Source organism: Mesocricetus auratus, unplaced genomic scaffold, assembly GCF_017639785.1.
Source record: "Mesocricetus auratus isolate SY011 unplaced genomic scaffold, BCM_Maur_2.0 Super-Scaffold_4256, whole genome shotgun sequence".
In the NCBI taxonomy this organism is placed as follows: domain Eukaryota; kingdom Metazoa; phylum Chordata; class Mammalia; order Rodentia; family Cricetidae; genus Mesocricetus; species Mesocricetus auratus.
Window position 1 is genome coordinate 51,860,864 of NW_024429182.1, and position 20,625 is coordinate 51,881,488.

The window sequence follows — 20,625 nt, forward strand, 5'->3', positions numbered from 1 at the left end:
TATGCTCCTTAGTTGAAATATTTTGGCATTATAAAATGATTTCTTAGACCACAGGCTGGCTCAGTAGAGAAAAGTAGGTTTGAGGACCTGAGTTTAATCCCTGATACCCACGTGGTAGGAGAAAACCAACTCCTGCAAGTTGTCCTTTGACCTCCACATATGCATTATGGTGCCTACACACACATATACAACATAGATGTTTCTTAAAACACTTACTAAGGCCAGGCGGTGATGACACATACCTTTAATCCTAGTACAGAGGTAGGCAGATCTCTGAGTTTGAGGCTAGCCTGGTCTATAGAGCAAGTTCCAGGATAGACAGGGCTAACAGAGAAACTCTGTCTTGAAAAGAACAACAACAACAACAAAATTTCTATGACCATTTTTTAGGCAGAAGAGTGATAGAGTGATATTGTGACTGAACATAGATCCCTGTGGGTCATGTATTCTTCCCACTGAACTATATCCCTAGCCTAAGACTGCACCCCCATAGGTTTCTTTGTGTACCCCTGGCTATTCTGGAACTCACTCTGTAGACCATGCTGATGTGCAATATATTGTTTACGATTAAAGTCACTGGATATCAAAATAGAAAAGCAGTCATACTAGTTAGCTACAGAAGCTAGACAGTGGTGGTACACACCTTTAATCCCAGGACTCAGGATTAATAGGTAGATGGATCTCTGTTAGTTCAAGGCCACATTGACTACACAAAATTGATCCAGTCTTAAAAGAAACAGCTCACACAAAGGTGATCTCAGTACCTGGGATCACATGCCTTTAATTCCAGCACTACAGAGGTGGAGACAAGAGTGATACAGCTGGGTGGAGAAAGGAATATAAGGAGGAGGAGATAAGATATGAGAGCTTTTTGTCTCTGAGGATTTGTGGAGACAGGATTGCCATTTCAGCTGGGTAGAGGTAAGATCTTCTGGCTTGGATGCTTTGCTTCTCTGATCTCCAGTGGCTTTAATAAATCACAAATAATATATCACAACAGGTTGACCTCAAACTCACAGAGATCCACCTGTTTCTACTTCCAGAGTGCTAGGATTAAAGGTGTATGCTACCACCCAGCAACCATTCTTTTTCTAATTTTACTTTGGGTGGGGGTAAGGTTTCTTTGTGTAACCCTGGCTGTCCTGTAACTTGCTCTGGAGACCAGGCTGGCCTCAAACTCAGAGATCTGCTTGCCTCTGCCTCTCGAGTGCTAGGATTAGGATTAAAATGTGTGCCACCACCACCAGGCATAATTTTACTTTTGTAAGCATTATTTTCCTCAAATTTGGCCCTCAAGAAACAAACTGTCATTTATTGTTGAATCTGCTATGCTAGTGTGGTGTATGGCTTATAATAGTAGCTAATATATATTATGGCAAAATTCTTTGGCATACACATGTGTTCCGTGGGTATGTGCATGTGTCCACATGCACCTGTGTACACGATGACACCGAGTATCTTCCATCTCCACCTTAGTTTTTTTGTTGTTGTTGTTGTTGTTGTTTTTGAGACAGGGTTTCTCTGTATTGTTTTGGAGGCTGTCGGTCCAGCCCGGCCTTGAACTCATAGAGATCCACCTGCCTCTGTCTCCTGAGTGCTGGGATTAAAAGCGTGCGCCACCACCACCCGGCCTCCACCTTAGTTTTAGACACAAGGTTATTCACTGCAGCTGGAGCACACTGATTTGGTGAGCTTAGCCAGCCTATAAGCTCTAGGGATCCAACATCTCTGCCTCCCTGGCACTCGGGCCACAGAGCACTGACCTCAGCTTTTTTGAATACTGAGGATCTGAACTCAGGTTCTCATACTTTAGTGGTAGGCACTTTTCCATTCTCTAGAGCTGACATTTTGAATCATTAGGCTACCCGAATTCTCAGTTAATATTTTCTAAAGCAGTAAGAGAGAATGATAATATTTGTCTCTGAAACTAATAAGGAGTGAAAGAGAACATGTAGGGCTGGAGAGATGGCTCAGTGGAATGTTCTTCTGGAGGACCCTGCTTTGGTTTCCAGCACTCACATGGCTGCTTACAACCTGTAACTCTGCAAGCACTGGGCTCATGGGTGTTACACATACATGCACGCAGGGAAAACATACACACATACACACATATAAATAAATAAATAACTTTGTAAAAGTGAAAGAAAACATATAAAAATATTTTGCTGCTATATATGGTGGCACATGATCACAGTATTTGGGAAGCTAAGGCAAGAGAAGGATTATGAGTGAGATTGTGTCTTTAAAATAAAAAAAATACTTTGCATCCTCTATCAATGGAACTATGTCCTAGAGCCTCAAGTAACTTCATTTGCACTAATTCCTATGGAGTGTGACAAAAGGCTATGTTCACTATAAAACTGTTGGGTAATATAATTGAAATGTTCTGTTGCATGTAACTATTATTCTATAACAGAATTCAAATGCAATTCCCCCAAATACAAATAAATCCTATTTAACTATTAAAAAATATTTTGCATCTGCCAGGCTGTAGTGATGTACACCTTTAATCCAAGCACTTGGTAGACTGAAGCAGGCAGATCTCTGTGAGTATGAGACCAGCCTGATCTACACAGCCAGTTCCAGGACAGCTAGGACTGCTACACAGAAAAACCCTGTTTTGAAAACAACAACAACAACAACAACAAAACTTTGCTGCTGGGCATGGTGGTACATGCCTTTGGCCTTAGCACTTGGAAAGCTGAAGCAGAACTGCCATTAGTTCCAGGTTATGTCTGGACTTCATGGCAAGTATTAATCTAGCAAGGGCTACTACCAAATAAGATCTTGTCTCAAAAACCAAGAAAAGGGGCTGGAGAGATGGTTCAGCAGTTCAGAGCACTGACTGCTCCTCTAGAGGGACAGGGTTCAATTCCCAGCACCCATATGGTGGCTCACAACCATCTGTAACTCTAGTCCCAAGAGATCTAATGCCCTCTTTTGGCCCCTTCAGACACCTGACACACATATGATGCCAGCAAAGTACCCACATACATAAAATAAAATAGATAGATAAAAATAAAAAGAGGAGGGCCTAGGCAGACTCTGGAGATTCCCCTTGGAGGACCTCACCCTCCTTGGGGAACGGAGTGGGGATTGGGTAGGGGGCTGGGGGCCTGATGGGGGGAGTGGGGGAAGAGGGAGGGAGAGGGAGCTGGGATTGACATGTGAAGCAAATTTGTTTCTAATTTAAATAAAAAATATCTCTTCTAAATTGAAAAAAAAGAGTTGGGGGATTCAACTTAGGTGGTAGAGTCATTACTAAGTATGTATGAAGTTCTAGGTTCAATCCCTAGCACTGTACAAACCAGGTATGGTGATGTACACCTATAATCCTAGGCAGGAGGATCAGGAGTTCAAGGATATCCTTGGATATATAGGCTAGCCTGGGATATATGCGACCTTGTTGCCAAAAAAGAAAAAAAAAAAAAAGGAAAGAAACACATGCACTCATCCACAAATGCATGCAAGGACAAACAGTAGAGGCTCATGCTTGTAGTCTCAGTACTTGGGAGGCAGAAGCAGAAGGATCTCTGAAAGTTCAAAGCTAGCTTGATCTATACAAGTTCTAGGCCAGGGAGTAATAAAATAGTGAGACCCTGTGTTCAAAAATAAATCCAAACCAAAACAAACAAAAAAGCAGCTTTTGAACTTTAATATGAACATAAATGTATGTAAATGTTTTCTAGCCTAGATGTGTGGCAGGCATTGGACACATCTACTGAAATCTATACCATAATCTTGGAAACAAGTTAATCTCATTTGACAGGTGAAGGGACAGACTGGGATATAGGACCAGGTGCCCAGAACTACAACTGCTGGCCCAAGGCTTCCAACAGTTTACAAAGCTGTAACCCTGCTCAGTCTTCTTTCTGGAAATCTCTAACAAGCAGAGCCAGAGCCGTATAGAAGTGGAATGAACTTGGAACAAAGCAATGGCAAATGTTTCCAATTAAAATGAAGACACAGCCGCTTGTCAGTGTATTTATTGCCCAGTTTCCTGGACGTCAAACACCAGGCAGTGGTTGAGATTGTGAGATTGTGGCACTCCCAGAGCCCTGGAAGGCATCAGTTCTCCGGAAGCTCCTCTGTGCCAACTGCCACAACAGAGCTGCCCTGTCTGGGAACCCTTGTGGAAACAAACAACAGCCAACCTCAAAGGCGCTTATACTTTAGTGAGGATTGAGAAAGGATATGGGCTTTAACATTTCCTGGAAAAAGTAGTTTCTTTGCATGGAGATACCAATTTACCAGGTAGAGTTTGTGACTCAGTTTGAGGGAAATAATAGAAGTTTGGGTGTGGATTCATCCTTGGGTTAGGGGGTAAATAGTTTCTTCTGATTTTTTCCTACCTCCAGCTCCTGGATGATGACTTCCTTGTCCTCTATTTCTTCTCCTCTAGAAGGTAAGCAGATAGGTACCATAAGACAGCAAGCCCTGTCCAGTATCTGCCCTGTGGCACTAAAGAAACCAGATACATTACAGCCTGGCTGACCCAGTGCTCACCTTACACAGTGTGGTTTTGAGCATTGATTGCCTCCCCCTGAGCTTCTCTGCTAAACTTCCAAGACTTTATATTCCTGATGTAATGGTTAATAATTTTTAGAATATATTTTTAAAAATCTACTATATTAGGCTTTGTATATCTAGTGCAAATACTCTACCTCTGAGCCACGTTAAGCCCACTATTTAAATTTATTGGAACTGCCAAGCATGGTGGCACATGCCTGTAATCCTAGTACCTGAGAGGTGGAAGCAGATGGATCAGAATTCAAGACTAGACCCAGCTACACAGTAAATACAGCTGGCCTGGACTGCAAAAACCCTGTCTCAAAAAATTATTTTAACTGATAAATAGAAACATAAATTTTCATGAGACTTCAGGAGATATTTCTTTCTTTTTCCCTAAGACAGGGTCCCAATGTATGCATAGCTCTGGTTATCCACAAACTCACTCTGTGTACCAGGCTGGCCTCAAACGCAGAGATTAGCTTGATTTCTGTCTCCCAAGTGCTGGGATTAAAAAAAAAATGCATTTAAATTTTTATTCTATGTGCATTGGTATGAAGGTGTCAGATCCCCTGAAACTGGAGTTATAGACAGTTGTGAGCTGCCATGTGGGTATTGAGAATTGAACCCAAATTAAACCTGAGTTCTCTGGAAGAACAGCTAGTGCTCTTAACTGCTGAGCCATCGCTCTAGCCCCCAAATGCTGGGATTTAAGTATAACACCATATTGTATCTTAAATTTTTCCCCCGAAACAGGGTTTCTCTGTGTAGCTTTGGAGCCTGTCCTGGAACTTGCTCTATAGACCAGGCTGGCCTCAAACTCACAAAGATTTTTTAAAAAAATTTAAGCTACATTTTCCCCTATTTTTTATCTTCTGTGTATGGGTGTTTTGTCTGCTTGCATATCTGTACATCACATGTGTGAAAGTGCCCACATACGGAAAGAGGCAGTAGATCTCCCTAGGTTAGAGTTACATTTGATTGTGGGTGACAGTAATTGAACCCTGGCCCTGTGTAAGAGCAGCCAATGCTCTTAACCACTGAGCCATCCATATAGTTTCCCATTACTGATTCTTTTATGTGTGATGGCTATTCTGGGTTGTCATCTTGACTACATCTGGAATTAGTCAAAACCCAAGTGTGAGGAATTTTTCTTAATTATCATTTGAAGTGAGAAGACCCACTTTTAACCCACATTTTTGAGGGAAGATACACTTTAATCTGGGCCACACCTTCTGCTGGCAGCCTCTATAAAGAACATGGAAGAAGGAAGTTTGCTATCTTTGCCTGCTTGTTCTCATTCTTGCTCTCAAGTCCATTCTTACACTGGCATTAGAACCTACTCCTTCAAGATTCAGGTATACACTAAAGACTAGCTGAGACATCCAGACTCATGGGCTGAACAACTACTGAATTCTTGGACCTTCTATTGGTAGACATTTTGGACTAGTTGGACTACAGCCTGTAAGCCATTCTAATAAATCCCCTTCATTCCTGTGTGTGTGTGTGTGTGTGTGTGTGTGTTGTATACAGTTTCATTCCCTAAGTTCTGTTCCTCTAGAGAACACTGATACAGTACACAGCAAAACAAGAAGCACTGAGGAAAAGTACTTGTGTGACACTTTACCTTGCAAACTGAATGAGCTGCTCTTTTCAGGCAATAATAGTTTACTTCAATAATTAGCTAATAAACAAATTGTTATTCAGCTCTGTGAGTGTAACAGACATTTTCTCAAAAAAATGAATAAAGCAAACATGTGAAATCAAGGAAAAGAACTGGCATTATTTGTTATCAATAATAAATTTTAGGCTTTTGAGAGAGAATTTTGAAAAAATTATCTTTTTATTCCCCCAAAGACAGAGTTTTTCTGCATAACAGCCCTAGCTGTCCTGGAACTCACTCTGTAGACCAGGTTGGTCTCATCACTCACGGAGATCTGCCTGTCTCTGCCTCCCCTGGGCTGAGTAAGGCAAAGAAATGATGACCTGTGCTAACATGAGCTATTATTCTGCTTTTCAAATTACCTGATACTGTCGCCATATCTGATTTTGAACTTATAAACATTGGGTCCTGCATGAAGGAACCTTGTCTCTGGAAATGGGTAGGTGAATGGTTTTAAACTCATTGTTTCTTGATGGTAGCCTAAAGAAAAGTAGAAATATTAATCAGTAAAAAGCTAAAGATAGCTCTTTAAATATAGGAAAGGAAGCTTGTTGATCTGCAGTATCTCTTGAAGGATAAATGTTCAACACAGTACCAGTGCCCATGAACAAGGCTCACTTGGCACTGCTATTTTTTTTTTTACCCAGATCCTTCTCTTACAGTGAAGATACAAGGTGTGTTGGACCCACATCTAGACAAAGGCAAAAAGACAACATTCAAGTTTGAGTTTTATGACTGTGCTGGTTATGCGTATTTTTGGTTTGTTTGCTTTGTTAACTTGACATAACCTAGAACCATCTGGAAGAGGGACCCTCAATTGAGGAAATGCTTCCATTAGATGGGCCTGTGGGCAAGTCTGTGGGGCATTGTCTTGGTTAGTGACTGATGTGAGAAGACCCAGCCCACTGTGGGAAATGCCACGTCTCCACAGGTGGTCCTGGGTTGTATGGGAAGAATAGACTGAGCAAGCCAGGGGGAACAATTCAGTAGACCAGCCCTGCATGGTCTCTGCTTCAATTCCTGCTTGGTTTTCCCAGATGATGGACTGTAACTTTTTTTTTTTTTTTTTTTTTGGTTTTTACGAGACAGGGTTTCTCTGTATTGTTTTGGAGGCTGTTGGTCCAGCCTGGCCTCGAACTCACAGAGATCCGCCTGCCTCTGCCTCCTGAGTGCTGGGATTAAAGGCCAAATAGACCCCTTTTTCTCCAACTTGCTTTTGGTCATGGAGACTTATTGTACTAAAAGAAAGCAAACCAAGACAGCTCATATTTGGCATGAGCTCAGGGATAAAATCAAGGACCCTATGATTCTCTAAATTACCAGGACTTTTCTATGCCTCCCTTCACTTTATTTATTTATTTAGGTTTTTTGAGACAGGGTTTCTCGTGGCTTTGGAGGCTGTCCTGGAACTAGCTCTTGTAGACCAGGATGGCCTCCAACTCACAGAGATCCGCCTGCCTCTGCCTCCCAAGTGCTAGGATTAAAGGCATGTGCCACCAATGCCCAGCTGCCTCCCTTCACTTTAAAGTAGAGATAATCAATACTGCAGTTTCTTGGCCTTTGCATGCAGAACTTTAAATAGTAAGTAGGTTCATAGTTTCCAAGGATCAAAGTTTCCAATATAGAACAACTGGACATTGATTTTAGAAGAAGGAAAAGAGAATCTTGGTTTGAATCTCAGCTGTAATGTCTCTACTTGGTTTCTGAATGTCAGTCTGTCCTCTCTTCTCTCCATCTTTCCTTTGGCCTTGAACTCAGAGATCTGCTTGTCTCTGCCTCCCCAGTGCTGGGATTAAAGGTGTATACCATTACCACCCTACAAGTTCTTACTTTGTAACCCAGGCTGGCCTGGAACAATGTAGCCTAGGCTGCCTTCAAACTCATGTCAATCCTCCAGCCTCAAACTGGAGCCTTAGTTTTCTTATTATACAGTAACAACAGTTGGTTTTGCTTTTTGAACACAATGTCCTATATAGTTCAGGCTGGCCTTGAACACCCTATGTACCTGAGGATGGCTTTGAACTGATCCTCAATCCTGTAATTCCCAAGGGCTGGGAAAAAGGGTTCTTGTTGTTTTGTTTTGAAGATGGGTCTCGGTATGTTACCTGGTCTGGCCCTATCTTAGGGTTTCTATTGCTGTGATAAAAAGCAAGTTGGGGAGGAAAGGGTTTATTAGGCTTACACTTCAGCATTGCTGTTCATCACTGATGAAAGTCAGGACAGGAGCTCAAACAGGGCAGGATCCTGGAGGCAAGAGCTGATGCAGAGACCATGAAGGAGAACTGCTTAGTGCCTTGCTTCCCATGGCTTGCTCAGCCCACCTTCTTATAGAACCCAGGACCGGCAGTCCAGGGATGTCACCACCCACCATGGGCTGGGGCCTCCTCATTGGTCACTAAATGAGAAATGCCTTACAGTCAGGCGTTGGTGGTGCACACCTTTAATCCTAGGACTCAGGGGGGCAGAGGCAGGCTAATCTCTGTGAGTTAGAGGTCAGCCTGGTCTATAGAGCAAGTTCCAGGACAGCCTCCAAAACAACACAGAGAAACCCTGTCTCAAAAAACAAAACAAAACAAAACAAACAAACAACAACAACAACAACAAAAAGAAATGCCTCACATCTGGATCTCAAGGAGGCATTTCCTCAGCTGGGGCTCCTTCCTCTCTGATGACTCTATTGTGTGTCAAACTGACACACGAAACCAGCCAGTATAGGCCCAGAGCTACTGAGCTCAAGTGATCTTCCTGCATCAGCATTCTGAAAAGTTGGGGCTACAGGGTGTGTCATACTGACCAGATAGCAACTACTTTTGCTACACCCTATTCTAAGTGCTTAATATGTATTATCTCCCTTGTCACAAGCCTAGGCAACATGTAGCATAAACTTGACAAACTATAGGAAACTGAAGTACTACTGAAGGAGTATATGTCCATCAACCACTCCATCATTAGCCTCACTTCTAGTTACAAAGAGGAAGAAACCGCCGGGTGGTGGTGGCGCATGCCTTTAATCCCAGCACTCGGGAGGCAGAGGCAGGAGGATCTCTGTGAGTTCGAGGCTGGGCTGGACCGACAGCCTCGAAAACAATACAGAGAAACCCTGTCACGTAAAAACCAAAAAAAAAAAAAAAAAAAAAAGAGGAAGAAACCAAGATAATGGGAAAAAATAATTTTGTAAGTAGTAAAATATCATGTAGACATTCATATAAAGATTTTTTCTTATTTTCTTCTTTGGTTATTTAAAACGGTTTCTATATGCATCCCAGCAAAACCTTGAGCTCATTAATGTAGCTAATGTGGCCCAGACTTTCCTCTCATTCACAGCAATCTTCCTGCCTCAGTATCCCAGAGTGCTAGGATTTCAGGTATGTGCCATCACATTCTGTACTATTTTCATTATTTTTTCCTCTATATTATCTTACACCATTTCTATTCAGCAGCAGAAAATCTTGTATGGCAGGATCACAAAAGCTATATGCCAAAGAAATGGATTTCCTGAATTTCTAAAGTTCACGTCTGAGCTGTCAGTAAGGAGACACCCCAGTGTCTTTCTTACCCCAGCTGTTTGGGAATACAATGAAGAGGTGGTTGGAACAGGGACTATTTAGACTAGGATTTCAGTGAAAAATGAAGAGCAGGGGAAATGCTATGCATATTCCTTGCCCAAGGCACGGCAGGAATTCAAGGTATATCTGATCAGTTTTGGTTACAGATGATTTTTCTAAGTAGGCAGGGAGCCCACCTGAAGAGGTTTAGGTTGCTGCCACAGAAACTCAGTTATTCAGAGAGTTGTAGATTCAGTAACCTCCTCATAACCTAACACCTGGGGGGCACCTGAGCAAAAAAAGGACATTACTATCCAAAGAGGAAACTCCATGTGCTGTACCACAGCTAGCTGGCTGGCTGAGAAAAGAAAAACAACTATCTTCTATTGGATACCTGTTCCTATTAGCTTCTGATACAAGCACTATACACTAATTACCTCCTTTGAAGATAAACATTAGACAGCGTCATCCAAGACAACCACAGGGCAGCAGTGACTCAAGCATTTCACAGGGTTATTTTTCAACTTTGACTACTGTAGTCATGGTGACACTGGGTACCAGTAACTATTATTAAGTTGATGGGACCTTATAGATAAAGGTCAGACTCTGAACCACTTGTAGGTGACTACAGTTATGAAGGAAGGAAACAAAGGAAGGTTACAGGGTGTATGGCATTGCACAAAAGACACAGATGAGATCAAGAGATCACAGTTTGACTTGTTTTTTTTTTCTTTCCCCAAGCAGGGTCTCAGTATGTAGCCCAAGCTGGCCTGGGATTCAAAACCCTCCTGCCTTGGCTTCCCAAGTGCTAGAACTAAAGCGACATCTACTTCACAGAAACCATTAGGCCCTGGAAAGTAACTCAGCCTCTTCATTTCTTAGTTTCTACAGCAGACACAGTGATGATTCTACCTACTCCTGGAATTGCAGGATTAAATGAACTACTGTGATAAACAGCCACCTCATAAATACCCCAAAATTATATAAGCATCAGCTATTAATGATGGATTTTTCTGTGCATGTGTGTATCATACACACAAGTGTGTGGGGTTGGTACTCCTGTATGTACAATGTGTAAACCAGAACAGGACACAGGGAGTTTTCCTCTATCATCTCTGCCTTTCTGCCTCCAGACCAGGTTTCTCACTGAAGCAGAAATTTCTTGTTTTGGTGAGGCTGGCTAATCAGTGAGCTCCTGGCATCCTCCTGTCCCCATTCCCTGTCCCCACTCCCATGCCCTCAATGCTGGGGTTATGGGCAAGCACAGCTTGCCTGGCCTTTTAATGGGCGCTGAGGATTCAAATCCACTCTCACGATTTCAGAGCAAACACTATTATCTACTGTCTCCTCCCCCATTATTGAAGAGGGTTTCTCTTAATGCTTTACAAGAAAATCAAATTTAAGAGAGCAATCTGGGACGGTTGTGGTGGTGTACACCATTATTCCCAGCACTCCGAAGGCAGAGACAGGCAGATCTCTGTGAGTTTGAAGCCAGCCAGGTCTACAGAGTGAGTTTCAGCAAAGTCAGGGCTACACAGAGTAGTCTTGAAAAACCAAAAACAGGAAGAAAAAAATAATTGCTTAGCTTTAACACAGACACGAGCTTCCCAAATATTAGATTTAAATGACATGTAAGAAAGATTTTTCAAAGTTTAAGTAACTTGTTTCACATAAAGAAACATCTGGGTCAGTACATAGGGATGCATAGTCACTACAAACTACACATATCTAGAGGAAAAATTCTCTAAAACATTGGAGAATGGAGTGTCTACATTTATTCAACATACATTTACACAGCAAACCTAACCTGCACTGAGATCACAAATGAGTGTGGACAACAATGTAGGGGAATCCTATTAATGTTATAAACCCAGATTTCAGGATTGAGGTCAAGGGCATATGCATTTTCTCCTTCAATTTTCAAAGTCCTTGGTAGTCTCAGGAGATCTTCCCATTACCACTGAAGCAGTTTCAGAATCTCTGAAAGCCTGTATTTTCAACTAGAGCAGTGGTTCTCAACTGTGGGTCACAACCCTTTTGGGAGTAGAACAACCTGTTCACAGGGATCATATAACAGATTCCCGCATATCAGATATTTACATTGCAATTCATAACAGTAACAAAATTACAGCTGTGCAGTAGCAACAAAAATGACTTTTTGGTTGGGGGTCACCACAACATAAGGAACCATATTAAAGAGTTGCAGTATTAGGAAGGTTGAGAGCCATGGAACTAGAGATTCACAGACAAGACACTTACAGTTCAAAGTACGTAATTTCAGAGGGCATTGGAGGGAAGCAACTTCACCAAAGAAGGAAATGGCTTTCATGGTCACATAGTCCTGTATGGAAGCAAGCTTAGGCCTGACTGCTAAGAGTATGGTTTCTTTGGTTCATGAAATTTTCACTACAGCCTATCTTCATGTAGTCATTTCATTAAACTATATCCCCAGGCACTCTCTACTCAGGTAACTCTAGGCAAACTCATTCTGGGTTCAAATACATCAAGCCAAAATATAAACTTTTCTGATAAGTGGTTATTAAATTTATAATTTGGGGTATAAGGAGTTAAACTACATTTCTCTTCAAGATACACTCCCCCCACCCAAGACAGGATTTCTCTGTGTAACAGCTCTGGATGTCCTGGTACTCACTTTGTAGAGCAGGTTGGCCTTCAACTCACAGAGATTCACCTGTCTCTACCTCCTGAGTGCTGGGATAAAAGGTGTGGGACACCCCTGCCTGGCATCAAGATGCATTTTCAAGTGCTGGGCATGGTGAGTGGTACATATCTTTATCTCCATAGAGGCAAGATATCTATGAGTTTGACACCAGCCTGGTCTACATAGTGAATTTCAGGATAGCCAAGGCTACAGAGACCTTGTCTCAACAAAACAAAAACCCACTTTCAAAGGAAACTGTTTCTTCCATTTGTAGGCTAATCATGCTGACTAATGAGAGGACACACACATAAATGCTCACTGTAGTCTTTAGCACTGAATAGTCAGCAAAGAAGTCTTTTTAATCCCAGTACTCGGGGCAAAAGCATTCGGATTTCTGATTTCTAGGCTAGCCTCGTCTACAAATAGAGTTCCAGGACAGCTGTTAGTATTTAGGCATCTGTACTGGCCTGCCCTTGGGGTCCTGACAGGATACGTTCTTAGCTGCAGCCACTAAAGCACTGCCTGTGCACATTTGCTTAGTTCTCTTTTAAAAGGTGGGCTTTGCTCACTTGTTTCTTTTCTCTCCCCCCCCCCCCCCACTTTTGTCTTGAGGGTTTGATCTCTGCCCCTTTGCTCTCCTCTTCAAATAAACCTATGTGAGCCTGCATGACTTTTCTTCATGGTGTTTTTTAAAGGCTCTCCTGGCAGTTCCTCTTCCCTGTCAGTAGTTTGAGGCATGCTGGGACTCTGGAACCCAGTCCACATTATGGCAACCCAGGTCTCCAGATTGCTGGGTCCTTCCATCCAACACTGGCATGATTGGTGAGCCCCTCCCCCCTTTCCTCACCCCTGGCCATTTCCTACAAGTGAGAACTCTCCACTGTGGTTCCCGACACTCTATACCCTGATATTTTATGGGACCTTTGCAACATTCTGCCAGCAATCTGATAGATGGAAGGTCTCACCCTTTTACTCTTTCACTCTTCCTCTTTCACCAATTCTGTTGCTTGCTGCATGATTGCTTAGTGGCAGGACCCAAGGAAAGGGAATCACTTCATGCTGGGACTCTGCCCACCTGCTCCACCCTCAACAGATCTACTCTCTTCCATCTGCAACAAATTTGCTTTCTCATTCACTGGCAGCTTTGCTTTCCACTTGATACAGGCAAATGAGTCTCTGGCAGGGCTACCTGCCTCTGACCATTCCCCTGGATGTGAAGCTTCCTTTCTTGAGCACAGTCCTGTCCTCGCCTTCTGGCTTTTCTCGAAGTCCTGGTACCAGGCAACTGTATCTTGGGCTCAGAGTCCTAGACCCTGCTCGGTGCTTGATGAATCATTGAACAACCTGGGCCTTCTCAAAAATCAACTCTCTCTGAATCCCTGGGACGCTAGAAATTGCAGACCCTTTGGTCTTCTCTGTCTCACTCATGGGATCTGTGTCATCATCTATACCTCTTTGCTCCCATTGGTATGTTTTTTGGAGACCCAATGACCACTCCTAATCAGCTATTGCTATAGGACTACAACTGTCAGCCACAGAGCTGGAGGTGCAAGACTACCAAACATGTCCAGGAGCTGAGAACCAATAGTACCCCAGAGAGCCTGGGCAGTGAAGTGAATCAGCCAGTCACTCCAGGATGTGGTCAGCACCCCAGCTTTCTCACCCCAAGATGAATGACAGTCCCCAAGTCAGCATGAAGCAGTCTAGAGAATGCAGCATCCTCATCTCCGCTTTACCTGCTATCCCTTTCTAACGCCTCACCTTTTTATAATAAACAATGGGGGGAATGTTAGTATTCAGGCATCTGTACTGGCCTGCCCTTGGGGTCCCGACAGGATATGTCCTCAGCTGTAGCCACTAAGAGCACTGCCTGTGCACATTTGATTCATTTCCTTTTAAAAAGGTGGGCCCTGCCCACCTCCCTCCCTCTCCCTCTCCCCCTCTCTCTCTCTCTCTGTCCCCTCCCTCCCTCCTTCTTCCTCTCTCCCTCTTTTTCCCCTCCCTCCTTCCCTCCCTCCCTCCCTTCTCTCTCTTTCTCTTCCATCACTTTTGTGCCCAGAGACCTGTCTCTGCCCTCCCTTCCCTCTTCAAATAAACCTCCTATATGAGCTTTGTTGCATGGTGCTTTTAAATAAATTACAACAGCAGCTAGGGCTACACAGAGAAATCCTTTCTCAAAAAACAAACAAAAAACAAAGTGTTAAATTGTGGGGTGACAGTGCACACCTTTAATCCCAACTCTCCAGAGGCAGGTGGTAGATCCCTGAGTTCCAGGTCAGCCTGGTCTACATTGTAAAATTCTGCCTCAAGAAAAAAATGTCTTAAGATATGGGACAGGAAGAGACTGATGATCTAGTCTGGATTCTTGGAAACTTCCACACTTATTGAGATCATTTTGTTCTTTCACCTGTTTCTTCCTACTCTTTCTGCTAAACAACCTTTAAAATTGGCCTCTGTGTGATAGGAGTTTTGCCTTTAGAACTGTGCAAGATTTGGTTTTGTTTAGCAGGAAACAGTAAACTTAATAGTTGCAAAGATACTCTGAAAATGAAATTAAAAGGTTTTGGTGGACAACTCAATAAGCCAGGAGTCAAAGTTAAACTCTTAAATTCCTCAATTGCACCTGAGTGCATCTTTCACATCCCGTTCAGCCATACTGAAAGCTAATAGAAACTACCTCTGCTCATTAGGTCCAGGACTGTATTCCTCTTCTGGAAAACAATGTTTTTCTCATTTCTCTGCCCTGCCCAAAGTCACATCCAAAAGAAATGGAATAAATGGCTAATTGTGGTGCCTATTAGCACCAAAGAGCATCCTGGCATCCTGGCTCCTCTCAGCTCTTCTCACTCTGACCCTTTTTCCAGTTTCTCATTCCACTATTACCCTGCCTTTCATCCATGTCCTCTCGGTCCTCTTGCCCACCCCAGACACCCCGGCTTGCTCTATCCACCCTCCTCTCATAGCCTGGTTCAGTTTGCTGGTCATGTCTAGTCTACTACTTTCTCTCCTTGCTCTGAACTCTTCCAGATGCCTCTGGCTTTGCTCTCCTCATATCTACAATAAAAACTTTCCCTCAGCCATACTTTGGAGCAGTCATGACTTCATTTTGCACATCTACCTTCCTTCCAATGGACTTGGCCTTTCCTAACTGAGCCAAGTTGCTGTTGTGACTCTCCAATGTACATATGGATGGATCATTTGTCTCTTCTGGCTTTTGCCACCCACCATTTTGTGGCCTGTGACATGATGACCAACCTGTCTATTTGATGGGGAAGTTCTGTGTATATGTCAATAAAGCACTGTTGGCCAATAGGGAAGCAAGATAAGTTGGACTAGGAGTCCAGGAGGACTCTGGGTAGGAGAAACACAGGGAGTCATCATGTAGCCCGCCAGAGAAGTAAGATGTCCGGAACTTTTCTCCGGTAAGAGAAATACTTAGATTAACAATTATGGGATAAATACTTAAGTCAGAGCTAGCCAGTAAGAAACAAGCAAGGCCAACAGCTTCATAATTAATACAGTGTCTTGTGTGTTATTTGGGGACTACAACGCAGAAGACCCCAGGCGACTGGTGGGGAAAAACCAAAGCAGCAGAAAAGAAAAAGAAAAAGGCTTCTCTCTACATCTATTAATATTCATGCCGTACTGAACTCACTGCAACACTCTCAAGATTCTACCTGTCCCAGGAACCTAAAGTCATTTGGATATAAAACTACAGATAATAGGGATGTTTTATTTTTGGACATACCAACTGAGCCATTGCTTAACTCAGTAAACTAGAAGATTACAAAAGAAAGTGAGGCAAAGTCCATATGGCTAAAGAACACCCTCAGCTAGAAAAAGAAAGTATTTTCTACAATGTTCAACTATAAGCCCTTGTGGCTCTGAGCTATATAACTCAAGAGCCTTAGAGGCAGAAGAAAGGAACAAGGAAGTATGAAAGAATGCTCCCAAAATATACATCTTTGTTCTTGGCATGAAACAATGGTAGACTCTGAGGAAATTAATTTAATAGGAAAACTGAAGCTGGGTGTGGTATCTCCTGCCTGTAATCCTAGCACTGAGGAAGCTGAGGTAGGAGGATTGTTGCAAATTCAAAGTCAGCCTGGACCACACAGCAAAACTTAAAGAGAAAAGAAATTGGGGAAAAAGGTTTTTATATAAGGAAAGAAAATTTAACTCAGGAAATATGAAATATTTCACTAGCTTTAATACAATTTTTGGCAAGATATTTGTGATATAATTGTACTCATAAGTTTATGAAGATAGACTTGAAAAAGCATGGCGGTATAGGCCTATAATCTCAGTTACTCTGAAGGCTGACACAGGCCAAGTTCAAGACCTAATGGGGATATAGTCTAAGTTCAAGGCCAATTTAGGCAATTTAGGGAGGCAGTCTCAATTTTTAAGTACATGAAAACAAAGGCTCAGTTGTAGAGTACTTGCTCAGTATGCATGAAGTTCCAGGCTCTATCCCTAATACTACACACACAAAAATGACAGGTCTGCCAGGAGGTCATCTGATCTGGACAAAGTTAGACATCAAAGTTAAGACTAGACAAGGAGCCTTGTATAGTGGCACACACTTTTAATCTCAGATTTTTTTTTGTTTGCGAGTGTACATTTGCCACAGCAAACTCAGGGAGATAGAGGTTAATTCTGCCGAGTAGAACCCCTAGATGACACTCAGCTGTCAGGATTGGCAGCAGGTACCTTTACTTCCTGAACCATCTCACAGGCCCTGCTTTAGGAATTTTGATATCTGGATGCTGAGATGAAGGACTGTAAACACAAGAACAGAAGCTTAGGGTCAGTTAGAAAGCTGCTGTTGATTTGGGCCTGGAGCTTCTGTAGTGAATAACTGGACCTGAGATACATTTTACATTCATGGAAGGGTTGATATGGGAATCAAGGATGGCTTTTGGAAATTGATAAGTAATAGTGCCTACTCTTTACTGAGGACGCTGGAGAAAGTTCTGGGAGGTAGAACTCACAGCTCTGTTTCTGTGAAGTCTGGCAAGACTTAAACTTTACCTGGTTATGCTATACAAGGATGGAACCAGGATGGAAATGTAAAAGGGAGTCATCTGTGTTTCAGTGGCACTTGAAGCTGTTAGAAGGAATGAGACCATCTAGGGAGGAAGTGCAGAGAAGGGACAAAGGCCTTCCTCATCTCATGAGGATGGTTATGGATCATAGAACCTACCCTAAACCAGAAGGTAAGCATTCATGGGCATCATAAAAACCTCTGGCCTCTATGCAAACACATGCCCGTACATCTGCACTCATCTGTGAACACCCTCATATGTATATACATATACATATATGTATATGTATATAGCACACACACAAACTAGATGGTTGGTTGTGTTTTGCTTTGTTGTTTTGACACAGGTTCTCATAGCCCTGGCTGGCCTTTAACTGTACTTAAGGACAATCTTGAACTCCTGATTCTCTTGCCTCTACCTTTTAAGTTCTGGGATTACCAAAGTCCAGTTTACTGGTTGTAATGGGGGGGGGGAACCTATGTGGTAATTTGAATAAGAATGGTCCCTATGGGCTCAAATATTTAAATGCTTGATCTGCAGCTGGCAAGCTGTTTGACAAGGATAAGAATTAGGGTGTGTGACCTTATTGGAGTAGGTGTGGCCTTGTAGTAAGTGTGTTGTTGTGGGTGGGTTTTGAGATTTCAAAAGCTCACACCAGGCCCAGTGTGTCTCTCTTGGCCTGTTGCCTGTAGATCAGGATGTAGATCTCAGCTACTTCTCCAACATCTTGTCTACCCGCCACTCTGATAATGGACTAATCCTCTAAAACTATAAGCAGCCCCCAATTAAATGCTTTCCTTTATAAGAGTTGCCTTGGTCATGGTGTCTCTTCACAGTGATTGACAGTAACTAAGACAACCTGGAACAGGAGATGATTAAAAGGATCAGATAAGGAGACATTTGTGGTTCCAGATGAAAGTAGAGCTGAAGCTGGGCGGTGGTGGCGCACGCCTTCAATCCCAGTACTGGGGAGGCAGAGGCAGGCGGATCTCTGAGTTTGAGACCAGCCTGGTCTACAGAGTGAGCTCCAGGACATCCAGGAACACACAGAGAAATACTATCTCAAAAAACAAGAAAAGAAAGTAGAGCTGAAATGCAGAGTGACTTGAAAGATGCCCATTCACAATTTGGTGACTTGACAAGGTGAAGGAAAGGGAACCCTCGAGGATGATTCCCAAAGCCATGTATCATGGTTCACACCTATAGTCCTAACACACAGGAGGATGACGAAGAACTGCTGTAAGTTTGATGGCTGGTTGCTTGAGCTCAAGAGTCAGAGCCTTTCTTAGAAAAGGAAAGAGAGCTGAGGAGAAGGTTCAGGGTTAAAGTCAGGAGACAGAGGCAGGCAGATCTCTGTGAGTTCAAGACTAGCCTGGTCTACAAGAGCTAGTTCCAGGACAGTCTCCAAAGCCACAAGCCCTGTCTTGAAAAAACAATAATAAATAAATAAATAAATAGAAATTAAAATTTAAAAAAGTGAACAAAGAGTGATCCCCAGTTACTTTGACACCTAACTGAAGATATACACATGCATTTCCTGGGGAAAACAGGGAGTCTTAAAAAGTAAGTTTTTTTTTTGGTTTTTCGAGACAGGGTTTCTCTGTATTGTTTTGGAGCCTGTCCTGGAACTCGATCTGTAGACCAGGCTGGCCTTGAACTCACAGAGATCTGCCTGCCTCTGCCTCCCGAGTGCTGGGATTAAAGGTGTGCGCCACCAACGCCCTGACAAAAAGAAAAAAAAAAGACCAAAACAACCATACATTGTGACAGGAAACATTTCAAAGGAGGAAGTCCTTTTTTTGCTTTTCATGACAACTGATAACCTGGATTAGGGAGTGGTTATAAACTAGAACGAGCTCTCTGATCTTGGGCTTACGTTCGAACCAGAGACATGATTAAACGCAGAGAAGGTCGGGACCGTCGGGAAATGGGGGACCTGCTACGGTGCCTCCCTCCAGAAAATAGTGAAGAAAATTGAAACCAACCAGCAAGCCAAGTACACTTGCTCCTTGTGTGGCAAGACCAAGATGAAGAGATGAGTCGTTGGTGTCTGGCACCATGATTCCTGCATGAAAACAGTGCTGGTGGGGCCTGGACCAACAGCACCTCTTCTGCCGTTACAGAGTAGTCGACCATCGGAAGGCAGTAGAAATGCTACCGCCTGAGACCAGCAAGGCCTCTAACAAATGGGTTAATTTACATAAAAATAAACTAGAACGAACACTGTGATTATCTGGAAATTTCTATGCAGAGACTCAGACATAGGCAACATGACACCCTGGGGTTGAAGAACAGTCCTCAGGAGCCCAGAAGACAAAGGTTCTCGTCGTCCCTGAGGGGGTCAGGGCTGAGACTTGGAGGAGGGCCAGTGCTCATGGCCGCCATTTCCGCTCACTGCCACGCCAGCTCTCCACACCCTTCCACCCTCCGATCCAGGCCCGGCCTCCACTTCAGGCCGCATGAAGCACGGTCTATACAACTGGAATGCGGAACAGTCTCCACGCCAGGCCTGAGAAGGGATCACTGCAGAGGCTGAGCAGTGGGGCCGGGCCAGGAACCTCCCTCAAAGACGGAGAAAGCACTCAAAGCCAATCTCATGTGAACACCGGACTACGGGGCGGTTACCTCAGCCTCGAAAGCGCCCCCGGCGTGGCCACAATTTGTCACTCGCACACTGACTAGGGGCCCTCGAGCACCTTGGAAAAGTGGTCACGCTTGAGTTCCCGCTCAGAAACCTTTTCTCAAAGAGAGGGAGCCAATTCCGAAGACTGCAGGCCACGAAGCGACGCTCTATTCTATCGCTGTACTCGGCCTCGAGACCGATCTTCTGCGCAAGCGCAGCCCCCAGACTTCCCGCCAGATCTCCTGCGCATGCGCAGGTTTGACACGTGGTGCGGGGGTGGGGTGGGGTGGGAGGGGGTCCACAAAACTAAAACCTACACAAGCACCCACAACCTCTGTGCTTGGAGCGCAGTCTCATGACCTATCCGAGCATATGTATTCTGCGAGTGTGCTGTGGAGCTCTCTTTTTTTGTTCTTGTTTTTTTTAATTTTTCCATTTCTCTCTGTCTCCCTCCCTCCGCCCCTGTGTGTGTGTGTGTGTGTGTGTGCGTGCGTGCGTGCGTGCGTACGCGTGTGTGTAATAGGCGGTTTACAGGAGGCATTTCTCTTCTTTCCACCATGTGGGTTCTGGTAATT

The 20,625-nt window shown here is 43.5% G+C and overlaps 1 protein-coding gene across 1 annotated transcript in view; it reads right to left on the reverse strand.

The window, feature by feature from the left end:
* Nucleotides 1-20,244, reverse strand: part of Majin (membrane anchored junction protein) — a 34,288-nt gene extending 14,044 nt beyond the window's left edge. The window contains exons 1-3 of the mRNA XM_040748947.1: nt 20,053-20,244; nt 6,535-6,652; nt 4,353-4,398 (exon numbers count right to left, since the gene is read on the reverse strand). Coding sequence (XP_040604881.1) covers nt 4,353-4,398; nt 6,535-6,635 — 147 coding nt within the window. The 5' untranslated portion in view covers nt 6,636-6,652; nt 20,053-20,244. The remainder of the gene's footprint in view (nt 1-4,352; nt 4,399-6,534; nt 6,653-20,052) is intronic.
* Between the last annotated feature and the right edge of the window lie 381 nt (nt 20,245-20,625).